Below are 22,585 nucleotides of genomic sequence, written 5' to 3'. Positions count from 1 at the left end.
CTTGTTAGAATTCCTACTTTTGCAAAAGTGAGACACTGCTTCTGTATCTGTATGTCGGGAGTAGGGAGATGAGAGTGTAATAAGTTTTCAAGGAGAGCACATGAGGGGTTACTCAAGTTTAGCATTGTAGCTATGACATTAAAGGAACTCGCTCATGGTTTCTAGAAGTGTGATCAACAAGCAAGCTGTAGCACACGAAAACAAATTTGTTATTTTTAGGGCAGTACTGGGTCAGCGCAGTACGATATCACTTTCACTAAATGAAGCTCATGTATTACATACACACATACAGATGGTGTAAATAGAAAAAAATAAATAGGGGAGGAAATAGACTGCCTGGAGGCAGGTTACTTTGTAAGTGATGTAAAAATAGAATGAAGAGGAACCTGAGGAGACAGATGAGAAAAAGAGACATTGGGAAGCATGCGAGGAATTGAGTAGAAGGGGGATGTGATGAAAGGTGGAATGTTTCATCATGGATGAAATATGTTGGGTAAAGGGGCAAAGTAAATGCCTCCAAATAAAACTACTAATTATGAGGAAGAGAAGGAACACTAGATTTAAACACTCGATTTAAAAACAGAGCTAATAGTGAAACTGTGTATTTTGAGTAGATATCTACAGATAAGTTAGACAAGTCAAAAATAGCATACAGTAAGTAGTGACATTTTTTTCTCATGATCTCTGGATGAATATTTGAAAGCAAATATATTGTTCACAAACCAGAGGGGTTAAATAATTTGTAAGAGGATTCCATTATAATTAAATAGCATTTTCACACATTGGCAGAAACATTTGCAGTTTAAAATAGTTTGTAATTAACTGTTTTTTTTTTTTTTTTTTTTTTTTTTTTAATCCTTGATTTCATATTGGAGGGGCAGTTTACCTTGCCAAGTTTAATAGTTATCCACCAAAACAGGCAATATATTTATGGCCATGGAATGTCTTTATCATTTTTTCCATAAATGGCTATCTGTCTCTTTTGCAAAGTACAAAACCAGCAGAAAAACACATGCACAGAATTTTTAAAATTATTTTTCCAGACTGTCTGTCCAATTCAATATAGGCAAAAAGAGCTTATGTCTCTATGAAGACGTACCCTAAGTTGTCAGCCTGTCACTAGTCCTTACTAAGTCTCTAGTAGTAAGGTCAATGGCACTACTCATATAAATAAATTTAATGAACTGTGTGTGTATATGTTTCAAGGATCAGTTCCTATGCTGATAATGTAATGTGGAAGGCAAATTTGAAAAAGAAATTTAGGAACATTTGGTGGTGTTATGTCAGCAAGTAAATACTAACCATCTGGTCTCTAGATTGCTAATCTACTTCCCCTGATTTTATGGGTAGCATGCTTCCTGTGTGTGCAAGCTTGAGACTACATCATTAAACTTTTGTATTGATCTTTTAAAGTGTTTTAACAGAAACATTTAAATTACTTTGCCACTTTGGGGTGAAATGCTGTTTTTATGCATAATTTTTCATGTTGGAAATATTTCATTCTCCTATGTGTTATTTTAAAGTGTCTTATTGAAAGACATTTTAAATGAGGATGAATAATTTCAGGTATTTACTTTGAAAAACAGACCAGTTATCTGCAGCAAATGCCATCCAGTTATCTAGAGCTGGGTAATTACTACAAATAAGATTTCAGTTTGATCCTGGTTGAAAGCTGTATCTTTGTCAAATGTTTGCTATGTAGAGAAAGGTGTTGCTTGCATTCCAAATCCGTCGTCTAGCTTTAAAACATTTTTAAGGAAATAGAAAGCAGCACATACCAAAATATCTTTTAAAGAAATTGCCTTCAGTCATCTGGAAATCAATCACTGTTTTAATTCTCTTTAACTTCTGTTGTCTTGAATTTTGCTTCTAACGTCAGGTCCTAAGAATTTGGCAACTAATTCTTAAAATGTTTAAAACGCTAAAAAATACATATCTGAATTTAGATTTTTAAATGCATCTGTAACATTTTCAATGAAAGTCTGACTTCTTGATCATATCTTGTTATCTCAGGGGTAAGTTCTGGGTTGCTGTGTATTGTAAGAAAAAATGAGTTGGTGCATAAAATTAAAGGTATAAAATTTTCTACATACTTAAATGTTGAGAAGCACTTATCACAGCTTGAAGTAGGCTTGCTTCATGGAGGGAAGCTATAGGAATATAATTTTTTATGAACTAGAAAGTAAATATATTTAGAAAATTAATTAAAACTACTTTAAAAACTCTCCATGCACCTCATTTGTCCTATGTCCCATGCCTCCCCTCCCTGTTTAATAATTACTTTATCTTTACTTCAATATAATTAAATCAAATACAGTTTCCTTTATCAACACATAAAACCTTGTGCACATGACCTAGATGTTAACCCTAATGGTATACTTTCTTTAAACTAATATGAGTAGATTTTAAATACTTCTTCAGTTAGCTTAACTTGGTACTTCACTAGACAAAGATGAAATACACCAGAGGTAAATCTTTCACAAAAAATAAAGCTGTCCACACAGGGCTTAAGTCCATACATCCCACCTGTATGCAGAGATGTCAGCCTATTTAGGGACGGTTCACGTTGGCTAACAGGCAGTAAAAGCTGACTGAATTTCACCACAGGAAGCAGGAAGATTTCTGGACTCCTTGAAGATGTGTTGTGTGTGCATATGGTCATACTACATATGCAGTGGAGAGCAACTAATTTTGTCTCAGTAATACCTGTAAAAGCATGCAGCTCCCCACATGTATTGATTCACCTAAACAGTTTGTGCCTACACCAGTTCATTGACTTAACTCAGAATCCCAGAATGCCTGCGAATCTTTTAGCTGGAAACATAGCTAAAAAGAAGAAACAAAAAATATACTTGATGTGTCAGGTGTGTGGTCAGACTTAGTCTTAGGAGAAATATGGTTTATGAAAAAAAATATAATTAAAAAGCATAGGTCAATTTTTTATTTCAGATTAAATTAAGATATTATGCTAGAGTGAGAACTCAAAGTGAGGCAATTATCAAGGAAAGGCTGGTTGTGGAAGACAAACCATAATCTCCCAGATTTCAGCAGGATCCACCTGTATCACCATGCAAATGTTATATCCTTTAAAAAGGTGAAGGAGGAAGTTGAATGCCACCAGTTCAAAGAATTAATCCATCAGATACGTAAGAATAGGATTCAAGTTTTACTGTGGAACAGAAATTTTAGTAGGAGGGAAGACCTTAGCATAGTTCTGAGAAGAACCTTAAGACGCAGTGTTGCGGGTACCGAGGAATCTCCTACACTTGCTATCAAGGCCTTGTGGAGACAAGGTCTTTTATCAAGGGGTCATGCTAAACAGGAATGTGTGAAGAGACTTTATTACTGATATCACCTCTTCATGTGTCTCAGGCACTCATTTTCAATTCTTTCTTTTAATGGAAACATGTAAGAGCTTGGAGAACACTTTGCATGTTTTCCTGAGTTTTAGGGATAAAAGTGACACTTTCATACTGAGATTTGTGCTGCCTCATTGCTTAGGAAAACTCACTTAGTAATAAATTTAGCTGTCAGAGTCCTGATATGTCACTTGCATAGTCACGATATAGCCCTTACTCACTCTTTTGAGAAGCCGTTGCTGTCTGAGATGATAATGACTTTCTTTTTTGTCATGGTATTTAAAACCACAAGGAATTCTTCCCTGAGATACCCATTTTCCTTATAGAAAGAAAAATACACAATGCCTCTTCAGAACCTGTAAACTTAGCCACTGCATAATACACATTTTTGAGCCCAATGGGACGAAACATACTCTGCTTAAATGAGCCCAATGGGAGAGAAGATACTGCTTAACCAGAGCAGCAAGGCCATGGAAGCTTAATTTTGAACTGTAAGAATAAAGCTCCAAGGCTTAATGAAAAACAATCAAACACAAAGCCCTTATTTTCTGTATTCAGAGATAGCCCTTTGGAAAAAATACTTTTTTTTTTTTTTTTTTTGGTATGTGTTTTGATACCAGAAGAAAAAGTGTCTGTGACACAGTAGGAAATTAAAAGTTTTAAACCATTTTGGCTCAGCAAGGTATTCCTCGGGGATTGAAGAATGCAAGGCGCATGCTGTCCATTTGCCCACAAGTAACAGTGGGTAGAGGTTTGTATGCTTCCGCTGACACCAATAATGCCAAAACCAATTCTTGGGTCTCCAGTTCTCGGCAGAAGTATGTTATGTATGCTTGCTTGCAGTAGATGTTTTGGTTATGTGTATACTAGGGTTGCTCATCAGCACTGCAGCTTTAACGTGACACCAGCTTTACTCATACCTTGTCATAGGTGAAGGAGGAAAACTAGAGCTCAACAAGAAATGATTAGTGTTTTCAACTCTCATTTACAACAAATTGCTTAATTTGATTTATGTTCATAAATTTAGGAAAACGAACACAGCACGTTCTATTGTAGTGACATGCATTTTCCAAAAATACCGGATGACTTCATTTATACTGCAGTGCTATCCGAAGGAGCCCTCATTACTGTGGTCTGGCTGTGTCTGTTTTCACAGAGGAAGATGTTGCAGACTGTTTACTTTGTAAACCTTCAGTTTTGCAAATCGTATCATTCACATATCTGAGTAAGTACGCACAAGAATCTTCCACCCACAAATGGCTGTATTTTAACTATATTGTAATCTTTCATCAAATAACATTCTAGGTAAGGACATAATTACAAAGCCAAGTAGATGCACACAGTATATAGATCAATCCTTTTATATCTAAATAGGATTTGAGCGGATATAGCCTCTACTGGCCAGTCAAGATTTAACAAGATCAGTGTCCCTGTTTAGCTCTACTGCTTCACAGCTCCTTGTAGACTTTTTTACATCAGCATACCAGGGTAGGAAACACCATCATACAAAACAAAATGCATTTATATAAAAATAGTTTCTTCATTTCCTCACTGGCAAGAGTGTCTCCCACTAGGGAGAAGACTATTTAAAAGAAAGGGAAAGGCATCTTTAAAGATTGGATTAACTAGTAAAACGAGGTAGGTATTGATGGCTGTATTTGTCTTGCAGTTCTCCCTGTGGGAAACATGATCTTCACTGATCCTCTGAATCAGACTCTGATGGTTGACTGAAGAAGGACTAGCTATTTGATTTTAGAAAATAAGTTCTTAATGAAGATTTAGCTCCCAACTGCATATTAACTTGTCAACACAAAGCTAACTACAATGTATATGATATATAATCTTCCCCGATGTTAAGAACAAAATTTAGCCAGGAAAATCAGAATGAATTTTATATAATGAAGGAACATTTAATGCTGACATTTATATCCAGTTTTATTATTTTGAACATGCTGAAAACGTTAAAAGAAGAAAACTGACATTTGTGCAAGGATATTTCTGTATGATTAAAATAAAACATTTTCAGCACAACCAACACTTTCGTTCATTTAACCAAGGTAATTAAACATTGGTAATTAGACCCGTAGACTTTTCATCGGATGCTGGACTAAGTTTCATTTTCTGACTTCTCATCTGGTGTCTGTAACAGCAATAATACTTCATTAAAGTATACATTGTAAATCTCTCCAAAGCAAATCTGACGAGCAGTTTTGTGACTGCCACCCTTGGTTAGATAGAGATATTTGTACTCCCAACAGTAAGCTACTTAGGCTTGCGAGCCAAAGTCTTTAAGGCACAGATCCTTATTACTTTGTTTCACACTCCTTCCAAAGCAGTAAGACAAGTTATAGCCCAGATCTTGTGCGGACATTTGAGGGGCCATTAATCACCTTTTCCCAGATTTTAACACAGAATTGTTGTCAGCTTATTCATCATTTCCACCCATGCTGAAGAAAAGCACTAAATTCATTCATGACGAGGCGGGTGCTCCTGACTGCAGGCAGGCTGTGTGAGCACACCTGTTGCCTTGTCTGCCTGGATGTTCACTTCTTCCTTGCTGAGCAATACTCATGTAGGAAATTCAGCTATGATACAGAGTTCCTTCTGCAAAGTCAGATTAATTACGTACGTCTGTGCTACTACCAAAGTCCTATTGGTTCTGTTCACTATCATGAACAGACCAACTTCAGTACCTGCTGAGGAGATAGTCTAGTGCTGCCCTGGAGTAATTACTTTGTAGTTATTGGAGGATGACACCACTTAGTATCCCTCTTCTTTGAAAAATAAAACTGATTTTGATTCTTTGTATTAACTGAAAAAAAAAATGTAATGGGATACCTGCAAATACCTCTGCAGATAGTTACAATTCCCATTTATTTCTAGCTGTCACTTTCAAAGAGATTTTCATCTGTTACAAATGCTTACAATGTCAGTCTGAGCTACATGGGTCACTGATCTTCCCTTCTGCAGAGAAGCAGGTGGGCTAGGTTGATGCTAGATCTGTTAAGGTAGCATGAAAGGCAGAAATAATTGCAAAAGACATATAGTCTTGACAACCTCACATGGAAGCTGGAAATAATTGAGTTATTAAGGGATGACAAACCAGCACGGTTTACAAAATTAGAAGGCAATTGTTCTCCTTGTGAAATCTTCCTAGTCAAAGGGATAAGTAACCATCACGTAATTAGGCAACTTTAGATCTTTAAAGAGTATTTTGAAAACTGTTGTACCAACATTTATCTGAGGGTTAAAATCAATTAATTTTCCTTTTTATGTTTTGAGTTTTTGGCTTCCCTAAAGGATGAATAATTAGTTTTATATGACGTGGTGAGTCTGGAGAAGTTAGCAGATCTGTCATGTAATTTTACACTAACCTGCTGCAATGTATTCTGAGAGGATGAAGAAAAGAAGTAACGCTTGTTTTATTAAATTATTTTCCTCTTTGGAAGCTTTTCTTATTAAACTTGTTGTGAGAACAAAACTGGGATCTAACTTGATCTGAAATATTTCTTGTTGGTAGATATCTGTTTGGGATGGACTTACAAGGAAAATAGAAGCAAAATGAGAAGATGGGGGTAGGACTGGAAGGGCAGGATCCTTTATTTTTCCCTTTTCTTTTGGCCTGCAGTTTTATTTTTCCCCAAAATCTCCAGTACGCTGTAATCATTTGAGAAATGGCAGGGGATACTAAGGAACAATTTCCTATATTGGATAAAAATTAAAGAAAATACTGAAGTTAAACCATCAAGCCACATTTTTAAAACTTAAAAGTTTTGTTACAGACAAGCCAGTGGCATTGAGTTGTAGGTTATATGTCCTGTTCTGGGGAAAAAAATCTGAAAGAAAAGACGAGTGCTGTCCTTCTTGTGACTGATAGGTTCAGCTCCATTTCTGGTTTTCTTTGCCTAGAAATAGCCACTGAAATGAATAAATCCCCTATGTTCAAAGTATTTCCACAGGTTGTTGTTCACAATTAAAGATCACAATTTTTTTCTAAAGCATATAAGAATTACAAAACTTCTCAGGTTTTGTAGGAAAGGCAAACACATTTGGTTAATTCTTCCCTTCTCCTAGACCTTATACTCCTTGGGAGCTTCATAACTGATGTTCACTTTTCCTTGTGTCAGCTTCCCCTCTTCCCATTTCCCGTTTCAGTAACACTTTCCTAGTCTTTCCCAAAAGAGCTGATGGCAGTGTGTGTTGAGAACTCGCCAGCTGTATCCTGTTCCCTCTGGATGGCTTCCAAAAGCCTAGAAAATCAGAAATAGCGCACCCAACTACACCTAATCTGGCCCTTCAGGTGTCTGATTGCCCAAGGGACACCTCACTCCTCCTCATGGGGGGCTTGATGTTTACCATCAGCTCTACCTGTAACCGTGGCAGGGCCTGCCTCGCCTTCCCCCAGCACCCCAAAGGCAGGGCTCCTGCTGGATGCGCCCCCCAAGCCCTGCCATGTGCCTCAGCACCGTTTCAGAGCCGTAGGTTGTGCTTCTCTACCCACTGTGCCTGGAGCGGATTTTGCATCCTCAGACGAGAACCAGCTCCAGGAGGATGCTGCTGTGTGACTTCACTTCACTTCTTCACTTTACTTTGCTTTTCACTTCACTTATTCACTTTTCACGTTTTCACTTCACTTTTCACTTCACTTTTCATTCACTTTTCACTTCACTTCTTCACTTCACTTCTTCACTTCACTTATTCACTTTTCACGTTTTCACTTCACTTCTCTTTTCACTTGGCTTTTCACTTCACTTCACCCGCCCAGGTCTCGCCACTGCCCCACTCCCCGAAGCCCCCATTCGAACGGGCGCCAGCAACCCGCGCTTGCGCATTGCCCTCCCCGAACAGGACTGTAGAAAGAACTACACTGCCCGGCATGCCCCGCGCGACCCTCTCCCTGCGGTCTCAGGGAGCCGGCCGCTCGCAGGGCATGGCGGGAGCTGTAGTTCTCCGGCGGCGGGTATTGTCTCTCCCCGTTCTCTGTCCGGGAAGCCGCCCGCCGGCCGTGCCGGGTGAGCGCGCTGACTGACGGCTCCTCGCAGCCAGTGGCCGCGGCGCGGGGCGGCGGAGCCCGGCGGCGGTCTCCTCGGTGACCGGGGGGGAAGGTGGCGCCTCCCGGAGCGGCCGGAGTCCTGAGGGGACCGAGGTGAGTGTGGGGGGCCGGGCGGGGCAGCCCCCAGCCCTGCTGCCCGGCTCTTTGGGACCGGGCTGGGGCGGGAGGAGGAGAAAGAGGAGGGGGGGGGGGGGGCGACACAAAAAGGAAACAACAAAAAAAGGAGCCCAGCCACCACCAACATCTTTTCGCTTTCTTAAGTACAACAAATAAACTAATCCTGATTGTAAGTACGCGGCTGTTTATACAGCAGCTTTAGAAAACTTCGTCCTCGGTTGTCACGCAGCCCAGCGAACACTCCGCCGTGTTCCTGACGCTCCGTACCTTGCCTTTGCCGTGAGAGGAGTTTTTGTTAACAAATGTTTTTCAGCCTGCTGTTGCTAATTAAAGTCGATATTTCTTGAATGATCATGCTAGGTGCGCTTAATGACTTTCTGGCAGAGCGGTCGCACAGGAACCATAATGGTATGTTTTGCCAATTGGGGAACGCTGATATGTGATTAAAACACTGTCCCACCCAAGCTCCCGAACAACTGGTAGCTGTCTTCGACAGTTTGTCCTGTTATATTTCTTGTGTAACTTGTCTATAAACACATACCACATTTTAATAGTGAGTGGAATTCAAATTTTACAGCTTCGTTTGGTCTTTGTAGTAGCATCGTTTGTGAAAGTCGGTTTTGCGTTAATGAGTAGAGTAAGATGCTGAGTGAAGAGTGTTGCAGTACTTCAAGACTCATGTGAAGGGTGAGGGAACAGTCTTTCTCCTCTGTGTTTCTACTTTGCAGTTTATCATCTTATGGTCTCGCTATTGAGAAACAAAATGAAGCCAACTAGTTCTCTACCTCTCCAAAAAACCCCACCACTGCCACCAAGAAAGCACGTTAACATGGGTACGGCAGTGCTGAGTCTCACCTCATTTCCAAAGGCTTCTCAAGATGAGCTGGTGGTCAGCAATGTAGTCTTAATTTCCATGTTCTCCTTCATGTAACTGCTTTCACGTGCCCTCTGTAACCGTTAAGGTTGCAGGCTAAGTTAGGAGTATATCTGCCGTTTCTGTTTGCTCTTTTGTTGCTATGAGTGAGCAGGAGCAGGAAGCAAATCACCTCTCTCCCTTGAAAGTAAGCAAATTAGTATTTCCTCTGTAGTAGAGAGCTCAAGAAATGTTATGAAAAGCTAGCATGGATATATAAAAACATTACTTTATCCCTGAGACACTGAATTTCTTTATGTACAGCTCAATGGTAACTGGTATTTTTGGTGTGTTCTACCTCAAAAATAATAGGTTGCAATGGTAGACCAGATTGTACGCTGGTTTTGTTTGACACCTTTGTGACAAAGCTGATGTATATGGGCAAATTATGTCATTACACAGACTTGAACAACTCTTAAGTTGTATGGGTTAGTGTTTCTGTCTGAAATGCGCTTTGAAATATTTTTCAGTTATTAAACTCTATTTGTTCTGTGTCCTGTTACTAAGCTGTGTTGGCACAAATTTTGCTAAGCTTTCTGAAATCAAAGTAGTAATTCTGTTTTCAGTGTTTTTCAAATGATAGCAGCAATTCTATATTTTCAGTGTCTTTGTGACATTTCAATGCACTTACTAAGCTATGTTATTTGCATAAGTTTTAGTTACTTTGTGTTACAAATTATTCAGCTTTTCTTTTGTTGAGTCCTGTTTTCTTATTTAAAATGCATATATCCTCCTGACTGACACTCATTAATGTGTTTTGCTACTGTAAAGACTTTCTTTTTCTTTAAGGCTTACTTTGTCATACTTAGTGGTAGCAGAAAGTCAAAGTAAGCTTGGCCATGTGTCATATCACGGTGTGAGCATTTTTCTGACCAACTGTGTATGATTTAATCACATAACATAGTTATGCTATCAAAGTAATAAAATTCAGTGCCATAACTATTAGAATTACAGCAGCATATTAGTAATAGTCTTGGTAAGATTCAGTATTGTTCTGAAAATCAACAGCCCAATTTTATCTTTGGTCACACGTGACAAGTTACACAGGTTATATTGTTCCCTAACAATTTAGCATTTTAGCAAACATGCAGACATACAAAGCTTTCTATCAGTGCCCTGAGTGCATTACACATTTTGTAATCTCCTACAGTAAAAGAATATTCAGGTGCGGTTGCTTTGAAACCATGGAAGTTTGTGCCAATTTAGTGCCATATCTCTCTAGCTCCAGGTTTCAAGTCTGCAAAGAAACAGAAAGAAAACTTAGGCAATTAGAGGATTTAGTTTTGAAATCAGGCTGTAAGATGCATATATATTTATAACTTGTTTATTAACAGTTTGTAACACAACCATTCTCTCTTGGCATCTCCCTGGTTATGAAAAACATTATTTTTGAAAATTTTCCATTTGCCTGTCATGCCATTGTTGTAGTAAAGCATATTTCAATGCTGAGGGTTCTTGCAGAAGAGCCACATTGGTCCTTTGTTCTCAAGTTTCTTAGATAAATTCTGCGAGCAGTTATTTGTCATGGCTGTAGTAGCTACAAGTAATATTCAATAATATTCAGCTATGGAGGTGAAGAAGTGATAGCTTTTCCAGTGATGTAAACATTTTTTTCTTTTCTTTTTAAGTGTTTGTATGTGCATTTATATATATTATATATGTATTAAGAACTGATTTGACATTAAAAGACTTTTCACTCTTAACATACACACATGAAATTACGCAAATAAATTATAGCTATAAGTCTTCACAGCTCTGGGACCTTGACATTAGAGACAAGTAACGCGGTATACGCAGCCTGCTATTTTGTTTTTATGGTCATCGTAGGTTTTGGAATGACGTTCCCTTATCAGCTGTTAACCCCTTCAATAAATGCTTGATGCGTAAGGGGCAGAGGTTAGGAAGGCAAATAGATAAATTGACTCCGGAATAGAGAATATAGAATGGAGTCCTCACAGCAAGCGCAGAATGGTGAGGCAGGACAGTTCGCTTCTTCCCAAGAGCAGCCTAACTACATTTTCATCAAGTTTTATTTTTTAAAGTCGTATTTAGGATTCTTTTTTATTGATTACAAAGATAGTTAAGATAGTTGGAAGACTTTTTTTTTTTTTTTTTATAGGCTGCTTCAGAATTACAGTACTGATTTTTTTTTTTTTTGTGACTCCTGCTTTTTATTATATTTTTGATCAGATAATTTATAATCTAATACTCTTCTAATTGTTTCCTTTCCTCTTGCAAGCTAGTACCACACTTCTTAGTGCCAGAAATCATGGTGCTTTCTGTTAACCAGTTTAGCAGCACAGTGTTGGGGGGCACCCAAGGGACACATTAGGGTATTTTCCAGACAATGGAGAACAGAAGTTTTCTTTCAAAGATAAATTAAAACGTTTATATATCCATACTCCTAGGTAGCAGGTATTTATTTATCGTTGGGCATTTGTTGTTACAGTCGTTTGCTTTTGTTGTTGTTGAAGAAGTATATCTTGAACAGGTTCACTGATGTTTAATGAGTACCCTCAGAAAGTGCCAGACCTATTAGTAGAGAGCTGAAGGCGCAGCAGTCTCCGAGGTCGTAAGTTTAGCCTCAACAGGAAAAGGCAGACTTTTTCTTGAGACACAAGACTGGATGCAAGTTGACAGGGGTCTTTTGCAGCTATGTGTGAGCCTGGTTAAATGTTTCCAAAGCATTTCTTACGTTATGATTTCCATCTAAAGGTTAAGTGTGAAGTTTCATTACTTTGTAAAGCGAAGTTATTTTCTCAAATTACGGAGGAACTCTAGTTATTGAAACTAGATAATTGCTATATTAAAACAATTTGCAGAAACCATACTACATTACCAATTGCAGCTGCTCCATGAAAGAGACCATGAAATTTGATGTCCCTTTGTTCAAAAAAAAAAATATAGACTAAACCCCCAAAGTAAAGTCAAACTTGCTTAGGGAAGCCTAAAACAATGGAACTTATCTGGGTAATTTGGACAAGACATCTAAAAACTTCAGTGTCAATACCAAAATATAATGAAATCTACTTTTTCTTACTGTTCCTATAAAGCTGCTTTATCTTAATTATAAAGCCATGAATCTTCTGCAGACTAGGTTAATACTGGCAGCATTTGGAGTTCCTTCTTTTTTCTTCTTTTTTGGGAAGTTTTTATCTAAACTAAAACATGTGGATGTTGGAATGACTGAAATGCAATTTTTATAGTGTTTGCTTTCTGAGAAGTTATTTTTGAGTAAATTTATTGATTAGTATAAGAGTAAATCTGATTTCAGTTCCCTTTGGTCTCTACATGATTGAATGCCTGTTTATTGTTATATATGCAAATGAAATACACGTGCAAACGATGAAGTCTGAGACACTTTAAGTTGCCTTTATAATCAGCCAGGCAGCCCTAGGGGTAATTTATCTAACCTGTTTTGGATGGATGCATTAGGTATTCGTTTCTGTACCTTGAATATATAGGAGGGGTGAGCTGTAGCTCAGTAGATATTACCTAAATTTAAGATGCCTGGGAAAGGGCAGATGAGCTTCATCCAGGATTTTCAATGTGCTCTAACGTGGTGGTATCCCAGTGGTGCAGTGAGCCAGAAGTTAACTGAATAGTAGATAAAACGGTGGAGCCTTGGGGAACACATAGCATGACACAGTATAAGAATGCTGGGCTGTACATCCGAAGACTTGGATCCTGTTCTTAGTTTTGCCATAAAATTACTTTGTCATTTTGGACAACCATTTTATTTGCATTTGCTACTGCTTTGTCATTAATAAAATGATGACTGTTCTTTCAAACTGTTTTGGGTGCTGTATTAATCCTCTTGCAATGGTTTTTGGTAGAATTCACTAGCGATGTTTCTGAGTAGTGAAGGGAATCCTGGGTGCTAAAAAAACTGAAATATGATTGAGAATTAAAATGTCTTTTTCTTTCTTTCTTTAGAACTTCATCAGATGAAGGAGTGATACTGTGAAACATGACAAAATCCCGGACTATTTAAAAGTTTTCCTGTCTCAGGAAAAAAAACAAACAACATGTATAGACCAGGGGAGACAGTCAAACGTCGACTCAATATGCATGCCCCTCCTCGAATAAGGAGTGTGGAAGTTGCTAGAGGGAGAGCAGGCTATGGGTTTACCCTTTCTGGACAAGCTCCTTGTGTTCTTAGTTGTGTTATGAAAGGAAGTCCTGCTGATTATGTTGGACTTAAAGCAGGAGATCAGATATTTGCTGTTAATGAAATTAATGTGAAAAAGGCCTCTCATGAAGATGTAGTGAAACTTATTGGGAAGTGTTCTGGAGTCCTCCACATGGTCATTGCTGAAGGGATTAGTCATATAGATTCATGTTCAAGCGATGAAGAAGTTGGCTTTTATGATGGAAAGGGGTGGCTGAAGCCTAAACCTGACTCTAAAGCTCTAGGCATAAACAGAGCAGAGAAAGTTGTTGAAGAAATGCAGTCTGGTGGCATTTTCAACATGATCTTTGAGAATCCTAGTCTTTGTGCTGGTAACTCAGATAATTCCACACCAAAACAAAGATCGTTTTCAGATTCTGCTGCTATTAAATATGAAACTGGAAATGAAAGTGTAAGCAATCCAAACCTACTGTCAAAGGAAGAAATGTCCAAGGTCACGAATGATGATTCGGTTTTTAGAATTGGACTGGAGAGTGCAGAAGACTTTGGACTAGATGCAAGCATTTTAAATGTTGCTATGATTGTAGGCTACCTAGGCTCAATCGAACTTCCTTCAACAACCTCAAATTTGGAAAATGAGAGTTTGCAGGCTATTCGTGGGTGCATGAGACGTCTACGGGCGGAACAAAAAATCCATTCGTTAGTGATGATGAAGATAATGCACGATTGTATTCAGCTTTGCAGTGACAAATCAGGTGTGGTGGCAGAATACCCTGCGGAGAAACTGGCATTCAGCGCTGTTTGCCCCGACGATAGAAGATTCTTTGGATTAGTTACAATGCAGACAAATGATGATGCGAGCTTGGCTCAGGAAGATGAAGGGGTTCTGAGGACATCTTGCCACGTGTTTATGGTGGATCCAGACTTATTTCATCATAAAATTCACCAGGGCATAGCAAGACGTTTTGGACTGGAATGTACAGCAGATCCAGACACAAATGGCTGTCTGGAGTTTCCAACATCATCTCTACCTGTTCTTCAGTTTATTTCTGTCCTGTACAGGGATATGGGGGAATTGATTGAGGGAATGCGTGCAAGGGCTTTTCTTGATGGTGATGCAGATGCTCATCAGAATAACAGCACAAGCAGTAACAGTGATAGTGGAATTGGGAATTTCAATCAAGAAGAAAAGAATAACAGAGTTCTTGTGGTTGATTTGGGGAGCAATCCAAGTAAACATATTCCCAACAGTATATGGGAAAATGCGGTAGGAAGGGGACAAAATCAGTCTGCTTCCCATTGGAATGGCTTCTGTCATGAACAAGAAGGAAACATTCCTTTAGAAGTAATTCAGAATGATAAGTCTCAAAATTTAAACAAGCACTTATGTCCTTCTGCCCGTATCGAAGTTCCACTGGTTTCCTCCCGAAATTCAGTGCCCCCATCAAAGAAAAGCACTGCAGGCGTGGGCAATCAGAGATGGTTGCCCGTGCATGTTTTACAAGAGTGGCAGCACGGAAATGCTAGCGACCAGGAGTCTTACACTGATTCTACAGACGGCTGGTCAAGTGTTAACTGCGGGACTCTCCCCCCTCCAATGAGTAAGATTCCAGCTGACAGATACAGAGTCGATGGCAGCTTTGGTCAGCCACAGTTAAAATCTCATAAAAACGAATGGTCCAAGAAGATGTTTTGCATGCAAAACAAATTTGGCCCTCCGCACAGTATTAGGAAGTCTAAAGAAGATAAAAAGGTAAGAAAATGTTTGTACTGGTTCCTAAAAACCCCCAAACCACTCCAACCCTGTGGTATTTTAACTCCATGATATCTCCGTACTGAAACTTAAATTTATATTATTACCATTTACAGCATTTCAGATGAAGAAAATAATATGTCTCCCTCTCCTTTTTAGAGGCTTTGTATATTCCTGTTTAATTGAGTGCAGCTCTGGAATCGTACTTCTTCTGGAAGTGTTGTCTATTAGAGCTTTCTCACATTTCTTCTTGTCTTTTCATTGTTTCCAAATGTTGTTGTGGCATTGCAATAAAAGGAGACATGACATTCTAGCAACTGCAGTTCCTTCTGACCTCCAGCAGCAAAAGAATGGAAACAGTCTGGATCTTCAGTCTGATTCCTTCTTTTTTTTTAGAAGGCTGGCTTGCCACCGTCTTTATGTTAGTGATACGTATTTTTATAGATCTGCAGTCTAATCATTAGTTGCTATAAACTTTTAGCAAATTAAGGTAACTTTAATGTCATGAAAATTCACTCTAGCAAACCTCTCAGTAGAAGCTGTGTTAAACCTATATTAAAGGTTAGTTGTTAATAGTTTTAGTGTCCATTATTAGGTCACAAATCTAACACACTGCCAGTAAACTGTAGTTCAAATTTTATTCCAGCTTACTGCTCTGTCTACTTGTTTTGACTACTGTTGGGCTTCTGTAAACCAAAGCAAGAAGACTTAAAATAATAATAGTAAAAAAAATGTGTGGAAGGGATATCCAGTATAATTACGCATTGTTCCCTTTGTCACATACACGTTTTCCTGTTAAGGGAGCTAATCTCATGGGAGTCTGCTGTTGATAACTGGGATTCTGGTAAAGTGGAGGTCATCAGTGCCACATTGAAAGAATTAATGGCAAAGAGTTGTGTTTGAAACATTTGCTGACTCCAGGGAAAGACAGAACCTCACTCTCCAAATTAGTTTTGAAGAATTATTGTTCTTTCATCAGCTTATATAATTGATTCAAGTCTCCATCATGTTACCCTAATCTATTTTTGGAAAAAAGGAAAATTTTCACCTGATGAAAAATATCCAACTGTTGCTCTCTATGTAAAGTGAGTGACGGTAGGGATTCATTAGTTGTTTCAAACTGTTAGAGACAAAATCTTTGCGTTGCTGTGACGCTTGGGCATATTTTTTTGGAGGGGGCAGAACACAGAATTTTAGAACATTTTGGTTTTGGTGTCAAAGAGATTCATTTTTATTGCTTTGCATTCATGGTGAAGCCAACAACTTTCACAAACATTCTGAAAATGATAAGAAAATCTAGTGTGCGTTTTCATGTATTGAAGTATTTTTAAGATAAACTGACTGCAACCCAGTGTTTTCCAGACCTGCAGTAACATATTGAATAGCAAATGATTTTAAACACAAGGTGTTTCACGCTTTTCAAAACAAACAAACAAACAAAAAAATCACCAAACAAATAGAAGTAATCCAAACAGAAATGCTTCATTTGTAAGCAGCACCCACCCAAACCACCTAGCATCAAATTGTATTTGCTGCCCTGTAGACCACATACTTTACAGTCTTCTTGCCAAGAGGTTTGCTGATGGGCCAAGGAAAAGGCCCCTCTAAATGTAGTCCCTGCTCTGGGTGAGTTGTGGATGTTGGTCACAAGAGCTCTTTGGGAACTGGAGAGCTTCAGCTGCAGGTGCTGCATCAGCTGCCACAGGGTGCTGGAGAAACTCCTTGAGGGTCTCTGCAACAATTTGTGTCTGCCATGGTGTCTGTGGTTGTAATATGGATGGGATTTATTTGAGAATTAAAACTCACAAATTTATTTTAAAAATTCTTGAAACATGTTCTGGAAGTCAAGAATATATTAATGAGAATCACGTTGAAAATTTTACACTTTAAAGGGAAAGATGTTCTCTATGTGGGTGAACAGAAATAATAAATCACCTACTGTATCACTCAGACCAGCATATACCAGAATATATGTTCCAACATAAAATATTTTGATTACTCTTCCCTTTAAAGTGCATTTTCTAGTAAAATAAGTATTCTATTCTTTGATTAACAATAAATTTGTTTGCAAAAGAGACATTTAAAATGTTCCTACGTGGCTTTAGCCTTTAGTCTCCATATTGAGGCAACAGAACCTCTTCTGCATTTTAATTTTTCATTGGTATTATTGAAGGCTATTGAAACAGATGAGGAATACTCATGAAAGTCTTGAAATCATTTGCAAGCATGAGTTGCAAACACTTAGTGTTATTCAGAATAATTCACAGAGATGGAGTAGGACTGTGTTCTCACCTTAATGAAAATAGTCAGGGAATGCCATGTTACTGATCACCATACCAATGTGCTTTTGTAGCTACTGCAGAAATAGGGAAGGTCTCGGTTTTGTATGCTAGAGCACAAATTTGCTTTCATAATAGCATGATACCCAGAAATTCAGACTTTTCTTTTGGCTTTCTGTGGAAAGAAGGGGTATGTCTCTTCCAAAACATTTTTCAAATGGATGAGATACAGTATTCTAGAAAATTATACATCCTCAGCTCCCTGTGACCTTTTTTAGGGATAAGGACTGATTTTACATAGCCTGCTCGGACACATTCCAGTTATGGAATCATAGAAACATAGAATGGTTTGCGTTGGAAGGGACCTTAGAGACAATCTAGTTCCAGCCCCCTGCCATGGGCAGTGATGCAGCCCACTAGAATGAAGTATATGAAGTGGCCACTTGGGATTCTGTTCATGTTTTTATAACCTAGTGGCTGAATCTAATCTGAATCTAATGTTTAATTTGTCAGAGCAGCCTTTAAATTGCTTTTTAATTGGGTGTTCTTTTTTTCCTTTTACATTAGTATTGAAGGATAATATATTCTACTACAAGTGGGAATGTGCAGAAACCACTAGAAGGAGAAAAGGTAACCAAGGCTAGAATTTTTTGACCTGGACTCTGCACATCCATATTGCACACTGTTTTCCTCGGAGCTTTCATTGCATACTCTCGTTACACACTGGGGAAAGGACACAAGACCCTAGATGCAATTTGGATCCATCAGAACTGCTGTGCAGCTAAACAACAGTGATCAGAGCATGCCGTACAGCAAAATAAGCTGTACTGTACAATGCCAGTTGGGAAAAAGAAGGGCATAAACTCTTTTATAGCTACACCTATAAAATATTTGCAAATTGTATAAAGCACAAGCGTAGATGTGAGAAAGCTCTATACAACTACTTGAGGTTATACTTGCAGAACTGGATGTGGGAAGTTTATCGTATGGGTAGGAATGTATATGATGTTTGACTTCGTTGTTGCAGGGACATAGATGAGTTTTCTCAGCTTTGTTTTCCCTTTAGTGTTGTAGTCCCTTAATGATGATTTTTTTTCAGCTACTGAATTAGAATCGAATTTAATTTTGTGATAATTTGCAAAAACAGAAGTTTTTTTAACATTAATATTCATTATATGGCTATGCAGCATTTTAAAGTTCAATATAAGTACAAATAGGAGAAAAAAATAAAATTGCCTAGTTTGATTAAATATCACTAGATAGCATGGCTTTTGTTGTTCTTGTTTTTTCTTTTGATTTATAATATTATTATAAAGATTTTATCCTTAAATTATTGAATATATATACTCTTATAATGGCTGTATTTATTAATTTTTCTAATCCCTATTTTTTAAAATGGTTGTCATACATGGAAGAGGAGATTTGTGAGTTCATCTGGGAAATCTCAGTTCTATTCCACCTCTTCTGATTTAATTTCCTTTGGTATCTTTGCTCCCATGCACCTCTACAATCGTTTCCTGCACTGAACTTCATGTTTCCCGTGTTCCTTCAAATTTTCACATGAGCAGATTTCTACGGAAGCATCCTGTGAGACTTCTGGGGACTAATTGACTCCTGTAGGCTTTTAGAAGCCTCTTAATCTAAAACAAGTAGCGGGAGGCTTTGAATCTCAGCATGACTAAGGAAGATTTCTGGTAGGGAGAAGAGCCTGAATTACTGTAAGACTGATACTGGGTAGGGGCATGTGGTTTAATGAGGTCTCCAAGAGTAGCAGATGAAGACTCTCATTATGGTTTCAGTGGGAATGGAATAATTCCTGCTCTCCTCTTTGTTACTCCTTTTGCAGCGTGCTGCTTCCGTTGCTATTGCCTTGTTGTTTCCACCTTCAGCATTCCACCTACTGATCCTTCTGCGTAGTTTTGGGTTACACAAAAGAGAAGCGCCATAAGAAGTATGAAAACATCAGGGGATGTTAGGATTGGCAAGGGACTTAAGGAATTGCTGAACAGGGAAACATGCTGTCCCCTCTAGACTAAATTAATCTAATGCATTTGATTTTGTTCAACTCTCACTCTCTGATTCCAGGCTAGGGCCTGGCCAAAAATATGTCTAGCTGTTACTGTTTTAAATTAAATTTTACTGGGAAAGTACTTTTTTTTTTTTTTTTTTTTTAGTGGAAAGCCTCATAACAGTCAGTTTAGACTTTGAGTTTTCTCTCTGTGAGGACAGAGACCTAGGCAGTGACCTCTCACAAGTTTGTTTTAATATTGTGGAGGCAAACATAACATTTGAGAGCACAAGTGGTTTTGCAACCAGAGCTTAATAACTGCTATTTGGGTCCTAAGTCTATTCCAAGTGAATGTGACAGATCTATTAAAAAGGCTTTTAAAATTTTGAATATTGCTTTTTAGAAACCCTTTTCTGCTTCACATTCCTTGTAAGACTTCTACCTTGAGGATGCTACAGTTTGTGCTTGTAAGGAGTATGAATTTATGAATTAATAGTATTTGTGGATCTTAGAGGAAGGAAAGATAGATAAATTCGTTGTCTGAGACTCACTGAACAATGGTATTACACTTATGTTTAACCCCCAAAATGTATCAAATGCTTCATAATGGAATTTACTTCATGACTTAAGTTACTGAGAATATTGTAAGAACTTAGGTAGCAATACCTGTCCTGGAGTTCACTAATACATCTTTGCTTGCTAGTATATTTTCTAGATTAGCTTTTACTGTTACTCTGTTTTGATCAGAAATTTATCTGTACTTTAGAACTTCTCTTTGTTTTCAAAGCAAGTAAAATTTAAAAAGATACTCTATTCAAGTTAAGAATAGAATGTTTATATTTTTGGATTACTTTTTAAAAAAAATTGCTTCAAGTCCAAGAACTGCAGTTTTTAATGTTGGTAACTGGGTGGTGAGCTAAGTGAGAGGCAGATATTTGAGAGGCAAAGACAATGTTGGCAAAGCTATGTGGTTCCCATATTTTTTTTGTTGTTGTTGTATAATTACTTGTGGTTTTTTTCCCTTTCCTCTACAGTTCTGTTTGCTCTCTCACTTAAATTGTTCCACCCCAGCTGTTTATAAAGCAGCATTAATGGCAGATGGATTGCTATTCTTATGAAGTACAATTTAATGTAAACCTTTGGAATTTGATCTGATTTGAAATACACATTATATACCTTAAAACACAGCTGAAATCCCAAATACCAAGCTAGATCTGAAAATGTGCTGATGTGAATTATCTGCTCAGAGGTATTCATGTACAGTAGGACCTCTGATAGTGTGTGCTGTTCAAAAATGAAAACCAAATATTTAGAAATTTCCTGCAGCTTTGCATTTGTATTGTAATCTTTTAAAATAATGATTTTAAAAAAATGGCCAACTCTAAGATCTTCCAAATGTATAAAAATCTAAAATAATGCTAGGTGCTTTTATCTGAAAGGGAAGTCAAATAAAATCTGAAGAATAAGTGTCTTCAGAGCAACATTGACTTTGTAGAAATCTCATTTCAATTTAAGGGGAGAAGGTATTTAAAGGTTTCTGAATTTGAGTTGTGAAGCCACAAGGAAAGACGGCATCTTAAGAAACAAAGAGAAATAAGAGAATAGTGTGGAGGAAAATAATTAGCACAGAATGAATTGAAGATTATTTAAAAATGGCTTTAAGTTTTTAGCATAAAAGCTTTAATATAGAGTTTATAGAATTAGTCTATAGGCTAAGTGCTGTTACCTTCAAAAAAACAGAAACCCAACCCATTGTGTTTATTATGTAGAATAAAGGTCTTTAATTAACAGAAATAAAAAAAGGAATCTTTAAAACCCGCCTGAAGTGTTTAAGTAAAAACATGAAGAAATGAAGCTTAAAGAGAAAGGCTTGAAAATGCATTCCATCATTAAAATGGCAATTAAGACAATAAATTTGCAAAGAGAGTATCAGAGAAGGATATTTTGCATCATCAAACCAAATTCTGGCTCTTTAAGGTAGTTGTGTTGTCATTCCTCCCATACACTTAGCAGATATACCTTTGAAAAAAATGTGTTTGCACCCTGACTTCTGCAGGAAAATTATTCCAGGACATCACTATTATGATGGTAGAAACTTTGGTTTATCTTCCAGTCCTAAGTCTTGCATAGAAGGTATATTCTCTTTGAGCTTTCATGTTGTTTGATGGGGAATGCTAAATCTCTCAGTATTCTGGGAAGTAAAGTTTCATTCTCCTGGTAATTTCAGTAGCCCTTTTCAGAAACTATTCAAATTTAAATTCTTTCTGGGAGATAGGTGACTAAAATTTCACACCAATTTCCTGGTAAGGATTTCATGTAGTTGTAGTGTACATTTTCCAATCTCTATTGTAAATACCTCATATAATACCTCTTCATATCATTTACTTTTTTCATAGCCATATGGCACTAGTGGTTAATATTTATTTTGTAAGAACAAATGAGTAAAAACATCCATATCTATCAGATGAGGTATCCAATACTGAGGTCAATATCCTATTTTGGATGCTAGCCAGGAGCAGCAGCTTAGAAAAACACAGAAAATGTATCCTAATTTTCAGCAATGTGATTTAGAGGCTTTCCTCAGGTGGAGACTGAATCCACATCATTGTGTTTAATAACCTTTGTAAGCCTTTTTTCTTGAATTTGTTGTTCCTTAAACTCAAGTGTACCTTTGGCATTCCTGATATATTTCACCTGACATATTTCACAGTTTAATAGAATGGAAAGAAGACAGTACATAGTTGTCTTTTCCTATACGATTTCATTTCTCACCTTCTAATATTTGTCATGAGAAATACTGAACAATCTAATTCCCTATTTATTTATTTATCCCATGTCATTTAATTTTCTTTTAAATCTCACCCCCGAATCATGAATTTTTGAGGTGGAAGTTAGCCTAGTCTCTTCCCATACAAAAGTTTTTACAGAATTGTAATCTTCATCCCTTACTCCTACGGTATTGTTTTTGAGA

At 37.6% G+C, this 22,585-nt stretch overlaps 1 protein-coding gene across 4 annotated transcripts in view; it reads left to right on the top strand.

Annotated features, from left to right (window-relative positions):
- The first annotated feature begins 8,336 nt into the window (after window positions 1-8,336).
- RGS12 (regulator of G protein signaling 12) overlaps window positions 8,337-22,585 on the top strand; it is an 86,145-nt gene continuing 71,896 nt past the window's right edge. Inside the window, exons 1-2 of one of the 4 annotated variants that reach the window (XM_035324957.1) lie at window positions 8,337-8,505; window positions 13,379-15,327. In XM_035324957.1, coding sequence (XP_035180848.1) covers window positions 13,471-15,327 — 1,857 coding nt within the window. In that variant the 5' untranslated portion in view covers window positions 8,337-8,505; window positions 13,379-13,470. The remainder of the gene's footprint in view (window positions 8,506-13,378; window positions 15,328-22,585) is intronic. The other 3 variants (XM_035324956.1, XM_035324961.1, XM_035324955.1) reach the window with 3 other exon arrangements.

The sequence above is a fragment of the Oxyura jamaicensis genome, chromosome 4 (genome assembly GCF_011077185.1).
Source record: "Oxyura jamaicensis isolate SHBP4307 breed ruddy duck chromosome 4, BPBGC_Ojam_1.0, whole genome shotgun sequence".
Taxonomy (NCBI): domain Eukaryota; kingdom Metazoa; phylum Chordata; class Aves; order Anseriformes; family Anatidae; genus Oxyura; species Oxyura jamaicensis.
The sequence above is the reverse complement of the archived record's forward strand: the minus strand, read 5'-3'. Positions and strand labels throughout refer to the sequence as shown.